The sequence below is a fragment of the Peromyscus maniculatus genome, chromosome 18, assembly GCF_049852395.1.
Source record: "Peromyscus maniculatus bairdii isolate BWxNUB_F1_BW_parent chromosome 18, HU_Pman_BW_mat_3.1, whole genome shotgun sequence".
NCBI lineage: Eukaryota > Metazoa > Chordata > Mammalia > Rodentia > Cricetidae > Peromyscus > Peromyscus maniculatus.
This window is the reverse complement of record NC_134869.1, coordinates 53,919,715-53,928,169: the sequence shown is the minus strand read 5'-3', so window position 1 is coordinate 53,928,169 and position 8,455 is coordinate 53,919,715. Positions and strand designations below refer to the sequence as shown.

The window sequence follows — 8,455 nt, the reverse complement described above, 5'->3', positions numbered from 1 at the left end:
TTTTTTCCTACTACTTCTTCTGAAATGATCCCTGAGCCTGTGAGAGGGATATGTAAATGTGCCGGTTTGAGCTGAGCAATCAACTATTACATATTATTCTCTACCATAGCAGTTATGTGTGTCTGTAATCCCTGTCGTTTATTGGGAGAGAAAAAAAAAAGATTTTCTGATCTGGAAGTCTCATTTGTCTATGGATATAAACATAGAAAGCTGCTTGCACAATGATAACTTAGTTAAATAACAACATTAGGTTAATCCGAGAGCCTGAGCCCTCCTTAGCTATGTTATTTTTTTAACTAGGTTTACAGAATCAGGCAAGAATCAATCTTGTAGAATGGACCTCAGCTCTAATCAGAAAGCAGGAGAAGACACTGATTAACAACTGTGCCACTATTTTCACAGTAGGCACACCTTGCCTGGCACATTATTTTTACAGTTTATAGATTTCAAAACTTTTCTAACACCAAAATGCACCCTCTCTGCCGCGCGCATACAGATGTCTCTTTCCTTATTCCCCTGCCCCCATTCAGCCTCCAATCTGCCCCCAATACTCAGCCTGCCCAACCCGTTCCCTCAAGTTCCCATTACCCCATTCTCCTCACCCTTGTCCCAATTTACCCAGGAGATCTCTTCTATTCCCTTTCCCAGGAAAATCCATGCATCCTTCTTTGGGCCCTCCTTGTTACCTAGCCTCTCTGGGGCTATGGATTGTAGTTGGTTATCCTATATTTTACTCCTAATATCCACTTATGAGTGAGCACATACCATGTTTTGTTTTGTTTTGTTTTGTTTCTGGGCCTGAGTTACCCCACTCAGAATGATTTTTTTTTCTAGTGCTATTGATTTGCCTGCAAATTTCATGAGGCCATTGCTTTTTACAGTCGAGTAAATTTTCCATTGTGTAAATGTACCACATTTCCTTATCCATCAAGGGGAGGAGCTCGATCCTGCCTCAACTTGATGTACCATGCTTTGTTCAAGCCCCTGCCTCTTTCTAAATGGAGACTGAGGAGGAATGGATGGGGAGGGAGGGTAGATGGGAGGTGATGGGGGGATGAAAAAATGTTAATTAAATAAAAAAAAATTTGAAAAATTTTTCTAACTGGAAAAAATATACAGTGACAACAGAAGGCAGAGACATATTGCTGTGGGATGATTTTTATGTCAAATTGCTCTGATTGGTCAATAAATAAAACACTGATTGGCCAGTGGCCAGGGAGGAAGTAGGTGGGACAAGGAGAGAGGAGAATTCTGGGAAGCAGAAGGCTGAGGCGGAGAGATACTGCCAGCAGCCGCCATGACTAGCAGCATGTGAAGACCTCGGTAAGCCACCAGCCACATGGCAAGGTATAGATTTATGGAAATGGATTAATTTAAGCTATAAGAACAGTTAGCAAGAAGCCTGCCACGGCCATACAGTTCGTATGCAATAGAAGTCTCTGTGTTTACTTGGTTGGGTCTGAGTGGCTGTGGGACTGGCGGGTGACAAAGATTTGTCCTGACTGTGGGCAAGGCAGGAAAACTCTAGCTACAACATACAGAGGAAAGTCACAACATGAATGAAAAAATTTGAAAAATGGGTGAGGAGGTGTAGTACACGAGGAGGATAAATGAATTAACCGAATGACATATGTGTATAAACTTCCATAATGAAACCCATTATTTTGTGTATTTACCTAAAATTCAAGTTATATATTAATGTACAGAAATCCCTTTATCTAATAATTTACACAATAAGTACAAGAGAAAATTAACTCTTTATAGACAATTCTTAGATATAAAAAATAATTTCTGTTCAATATCTATTAGTGTGTTTTAAAATATGTAACATGCTAATATGCACAGTACCCTTCCTACATTATAAAACTATATGCAACCCTCCTCAATTTTCAACAACTGTCTAAAAGGTTGATCATGAGTAATCCTCTTTACAATAATGACTAGAAAAGGAAAAACATACAGGAAATCTGAAGAGTATTTTGTATAATAAAATTTCATGAATTGAATGCATCTGTAAAATTTGTAAATGTGTGTAAAGTATAAAGAAAACATCTCTTGTAACTGAGTAAATAGGACTTGTTTCTGAGTGAATACATAGAAGTATCTCATAGACTATAATATTGTGTACAATTTCATTTGAAGATTTGAGAGAAATTGAAGCCAGGTTGCAAATATAACAATGACTCTGTATATCCTTATACACTACTATATACACTATTATATACTACTAATATTCTTGCATCTTATAACATTTTTAGTTTAAAAAATAAATTTTAATGCATTCTCCTTTTTATTTTTTAAAGTAAAAGCACAAAGTATTTGTCTTGTTAGGGAATTTTTATTCCTACTTTGCTTTTTTGATTCTACCCACTTAGGTTCCCTGCCTAAACCAATCTTCCCCCAGTTTTTCCTTCCCACTTTCATATCATATTTATTGTGCTTCCATATTCTGTTTGCTTAAAACCCTCCCCCTCCTTTCTCATGGTACCATTTCTAGTTTCATGGCCAAGACACACACCACAGCTGTGCATATATACACACATAGCACAGTTCAAATCTAGGATTCACTTATGAAAGAAAATGACATTTTGTCTTATTGAGTCAGAGTTGCCTCATTTTATATAAGAAATTCCAGATTTATTCATTTTTCTATGCATGTCATTATTAATTTTTCTTTGATTAAATAAAAATCAATTGAAGGCATACACCACACATTCATGTGTTGATGAACAGTAAACTGGTTCCATTTCCTTGACTGTAAATTGAGAAAAAAAATAACATAAATGTGCAAATACCTCTGTGGTGGCATTGAGAGTATTTTGGGTTCAGGCCCAATAATGGTATAGGTGAGTCATGTGGTAGTTTTTTGAGACACCCCCCCATACTGATATCCATAGTGAATGCAGCTTGTTATACTTTCACCAGTATCAAATAAAATTTTGTTGATTTGTAAAGATATTAAATAGTTTTCATTAGTTTTTCATTTTCTTTTTGCTCTCAAAATGTACAGGTGAGTAAAACATGGATGCTACTCTTAACAAAAAAAAAATTTTAGAATAGTTCAGTCCTATATTTAGCCAATCCCAAAGGAACTGAGAATAAATTATCTCCCAAGTCTAGAGCAGCCCATGTGTTTATTATGAAAATTGTGTTTGGCTGAAGAGAAAGGAGGTCGATTACATCAGTTCATTGGCCTACAATATTTTCATCTCCCTATATTGCTGTGCTTTCCAGACAGATATTTCATAAGAGCATTACATCTGAATTAACTTCTGATTGCTTCCTTCCTTTCTTCAAGCTAGTCTCTCAGGGATTTATAGTGACCACAGAAGGTAAATTGTCTTATCCTTATGTAATATTCAATCTTTACCTACTTGGGAGAACTTTAAAATGTTACACCACCCACTATTCCCTGGAAATTAAAGAAATGTCATGATTTAAGATAATAGGTTTTTCAGGCCAGTTCCTAGCTGGTATGTTCATACAGAGAAGATATTTTAGATAAATTTATTTTTACTTCTGACACTGCTAGAAATTGTTCATGTACTTCAGGAGTGTTCTTTATCTATGTGAAAGGATTTTATGTAATAGACATGAGGTTGAACTGAATCAGCAAAGTCTCTAGAATTGAAAATGGGTTCTTTTTCAGAGGTTGGATTTTGTTTTCACTTTACCCTCTCCCTGCTGGGATTTTGTCTTGTTTAAATATCTCTCTCTCTCTCTCTCTCTCTCTCTCTCTCTCTCTCTCTCTCTCTCTCTCTCTCTCTCTCTCTGTCTTGTGTATGCTGTCACAGGCTCTGTGATATCATATCTGTAGTCCTCTTGTGTCTGGGTAACACTATTTTCTTGGAGTTATCTATGACCTCTAGCTCTTATCATCGTTAAGCCTCTTCTTCCTCATAGCTCCATGAGCCTTGAGAAGAGGACGTTGAGATAGGGCTGAGTGCTTCAAACTCTGTCACTTTCCACACATTATCAGCTGTGGTTCTGTCAGTTACTCTTTACTGCAAGAGGAAGTTTCTCTGACAATGAATGGGCAATTTTTTTATGGGTACAGCAATGTGCCATTAGAAGTACCGCTAAAGGGAAATTCAGTTTTCTCCAATAGAGTGTCATTGGGTCTATTAATCTCACTGTAGGGCAAACCCCATTCCCAGGGGTAGTTGGCCAACACAAAATAAACTCTATGCTTTTTGTTTTGTTGTTTTTAGTCTTATTCTTTGTTTTTTCTTTTCTTTTGTATTTAGTTCGTTTGTTTTTTTGTTTGTTTGTTTTATATTTATTCGGGTTTATCTGAGGAAATAGGGAAATAGAACATGAAGTTGAATGGGGCATAGAGATGAGAATTCAGGAGCACTTGGGTCAGTTAAAAGAATAAAAGAATACAATCAAGATATATTGTATGAAAAATTAAAAAAAAATACCTTTTAAAAAATTTGAAACTTCCCAAGAATAGTATAAATATACTAAGTTTAGTATTTTAAGTAAATATGCATTTAAGATTACAAATTTTTGATTGGTGTTACCATACATAACAAAAAGTATGTTATATATTTTTTATAAGTGTATTTCATCTGTTACTGAATACTTTATTTGACTGGAAAAAAAGGAGAGCTCCTCAAATCATCACTTAGGCATATTAATTGCTATTGGCCACATATTTTAATATATTTCAGACAAAATAACAGATTGTCTTTTGGTTTGAATTTTTCATGTTATATTAATGACAAATATATACATGCATTAATATAAAATAATGTTGATTGTAAAAAAGCAAGCAAAAGAGAAGGAATGTCCATTATTTGAATAAAAGCAGCAGCTGGGAAGCAGAGACAGATGGATCTTTAGGGGTTCCAGACCTTCCTGATCTACACAGTAAGAACCTGTCTCAAAATAAGAAAACCCACAATAATTTTCCTGTCTGTATTCCAGTTTCTGCCATTAAAAACCAATGACACCACACATAAAAAAGAACTTATGTAACAGTCAGCTATTCATTGCTACATACCAAGACAGAGAGAAGTCATATTGTTTACATTTCTAGCTTTATGGTTTCAATAAAGGATATTCCATGAAAATTTCTATTTATTCCTAATAATTCAGAAATGACTATTTCCTCATGGAGACAATGTTATATTTGCATTAAAATTTTACCTCATGACTTCATTTTTGTTCTCTGAAAAACTGAAGATTAAAAGTGTAAAGATTTTTGCTTTGTTTTAACTTTGTTCGGCACTTATTGTATGCATGTACCCTGGCATGTTTATTGAAGTCAGAGAACAACTTCCAGGAGTCAGTTATCTCCTTCCACCACATGGGTTCAAGGGATTGAACTCAGGACCCCAGGCTTAGCTGCAGTTGTCTCTACCTGCTGAGCTATCTATTCAGCCCTAAATAAAGTTACTATAGAAAAAAAATGTTCATAGATAATTAAAACAACAGGCATAAAAACTCATGTGACTACATCAATGTGTTATAGTATTATATTAGAGTTCTAATTGGAGGCAATCTTTGTAACCAAGGAGATACTACTCCTTTATTTCTGTAAGCACAAACAAGTGCATTTCTGGGATTGTATTTAAGAGAATATGTTCTAAGACTGAAAAGTATAATAACCATAACTGTGTTCAGTATTTATTGTATTATCAATTCCACCCAATAGGTTATTGTAAATTAACATATAGCATCAGATTCAACACAAAACCTTACACATTTCAGTCTTAAAACCATTCATTTTTTTTAGAACACAGTATCTGACTATTCAAACTATCGGTGAAATTGATAAATGTTATTACAACAATCTATAATTCAGGGCATTGCATGTATAGAAATTGCGAGTACTTGTAGAGGCTTTATGTAAACTCATGGATGAGAGATCTATAAACAAATATCTGTAAACACATTTTCCCTTTCAATACAGTATGTATCAATCTCCTTTATGAGGAATGAACAAATAGTTACAATAATTCTAACAGGGAGAGGAAGCCATTCTATCATGTCAATGGAAATGATAACACTATATTTTTTCAAACACATTGCATTAAAATAATTCTTTTTCTATTTTACAAATTATTTTCAAGTAGCAGACAGCTGCTGCACATTCACTGTTGCAACAGCTGTGCCCTATCCAGAATACAGAGCTCCTCCCCATCCTATGGTTCCCACAGTTTATTCACCCTCTTTTTTGCAATGTTCACTGGATGCTGGTAGATAGTGAAGTATGACAGACATCCTGTTTAGGACCAAACATTCAACAGCCACTAATTTCCAGACGTTGACCCATCCCACACTGCTGAAAGAGGGTCTTTAAACCAAAGCTGAGAGCCACATTCATCTATGGGTATAAACATAAATATTCAGAAAGAAGTTTACATTTCCATTTGAAAAAAATTCATAGAATATTCACCAAGAGGAACTGTGACCTCTCTGTCCATAGACTTTTGACCAGTTCTACAGAGGCAGGCATGTGTTCCCTCCATTGGAGCAGGTCTCAAATCCAATATGGAAGCTATTGGGTACCCTTAGAATATTCATGTCACTATTGACCTGGTGGGCATATATTTTCAGGCAGTTCAGTGTTGCATCCCAAAGGACCTACAACTGAATATGGCTAGTTATTACTCTTCACCTTCCCCTGCCTGCATAGAACCTTCCAGCACTGTGAATAGTAGCCAACATGATGAAACTGTCCAACCTAGTTTAAAATTAAATATTATGTATTCTATCTATCCTAATACTCTATATCTAAACTATATGATATTTTCAGCAATAGGGTATTAATTTCTAGTTTTGGTGGAAAACCAAAAATAATGGCAATAGTCTGTGTTGCTTTGAGAGTTTCTGGGGGATGATTGGGCAACAGTTCATAGGGAGGTGTCTCATACCTGGCAATAGTGTTTTAATTTAAAGCCTACTGCTATTAGAGCAGTGTTGATTTCCCATGCAAAGTACTTCCATTTAGTCTCCTTCTTTTAAACCTTATTTTAGCTACTTTAAAATATAGGAGGACTATATATGGCTTTATCATATATTCTTAGTTTTATTTGACTTCCCTAAGAGCCCTTTCCTCATACACCATCTTCCTTTAACTCTAGTCCTCTGTCAACTTTCATATTACTAAATTAAATTCTTTGTTTCACTTTCACCAATAGATTTTGTTCAAAGAAAAATATCAGTATGAGAAACCACACTGTGATCACAGAGTTTGTGCTCTTGGGCATAACAGATGATCCAGAACTTCGACTTGTACTTTTCATCTTTTTATTAATAACTTATATACTAAGTCTCACTGGGAATGTAACCATCATCATCCTTACCTTGCTAGACTCTCACCTAAAGACTCCTATGTATTTCTTCCTCCAGAATTTCTCCTTCTTAGAAATTATATTCACCAGTGTTTCCATCCCCAGATTTTTGGGGTCAATAATTACTAAAGTCAAGACAATTTCCTATAACAACTGTTTGGCTCAGTTATTTTTCTTCATCTCCACGGGGGTGTCTGAGTTCTTTCTTCTAACTGCTATGTCTTATGATCGCTATGTCGCCATCTGCAAACCACTGCATTACACCACCATCATGAGCCAGAAAGTTTGCACCCTTCTTGTCCTCGCCTCATGGCTGGCAGGATTTCTGACCATCTTCCCACCACTCATGCTGGTCCTCAAGTTAGACTTCTGTGCTTCTAATGTCATCGATCACTTCTCCTGTGACTACTTTCCCATCTTACAGCTCTCCTGCTCAGATACAAGGAGTCTAGAGATGATCGGCTTTTACTTTGCTTTTGTCACTCTGCTGTTCACATTGGCTCTAGTGATTCTGTCATACATCTGCATCATCAGCACCATTCTGAGGTTCCCATCTGCCAGTCAGAGGAAAAAGGCTTTCTCCACCTGTTCCTCTCACATGATTGTCATCTCTATGTCCTATGGAAGTTGCATTTTTAACTATGTGAAACCTTCTGCACAAGAAAGGGCATCATTAACAAAAGCAGTAGCTGTTCTCAACACATCAATTGCTCCCATGTTGAATCCCTTTATTTATACCTTGAGGAACCAGCAAGTAAAACGAGCTTTCAAAGACTTATTTTACAAAGTCGCATTTTACAGAAGCAAATGAAAGAATGTGTTAATGTGTTAATTAAAGAATGTGTTAATGAAAGAATGTGTTAATGTGTTAATATACCACTGTGAAGATTTAATAAAGATAAAGTGAAATTTGTATTATTTTCTGTCACAGGTAAGTTGGATATATCGAAGGCAGTACAAGGCTCTCTATTTCCATTCAATTCATTATTCAAAGCACAAGTTAAACCAACTCAAGTAAGATAAGCTGAAATTATGTTTTGAAATGTGACATGACCAAATGGGGCTAAAATGTTTGTTGTTTGACTTATATATTTTATATTGATAAAATCAAAAATATCTCCATATTTCTCTTTTAATAAATTATAGGCTAT

At 35.5% G+C, this 8,455-nt stretch overlaps 1 protein-coding gene across 1 annotated transcript; it reads left to right on the top strand.

The window, feature by feature from the left end:
• The first annotated feature begins 7,176 nt into the window (after positions 1-7,176).
• On the top strand, positions 7,177-8,115 carry LOC102917645 (olfactory receptor 6C3-like). Its single transcript, XM_006998962.2, has one exon. The coding sequence runs from the start codon at positions 7,177-7,179 to the stop codon at positions 8,113-8,115; it is 939 nt and encodes a 312-aa protein (XP_006999024.2).
• Positions 8,116-8,455: the final 340 nt, after the last annotated feature.

What these genes read in the sequence shown, in the direction of transcription:
- LOC102917645 (XM_006998962.2), top strand. Translation starts at nt 7,177, where the DNA reads ATGAGAAACCACACTGTGATCACAGAGTTTGTGCTCTTGGGCATAACA.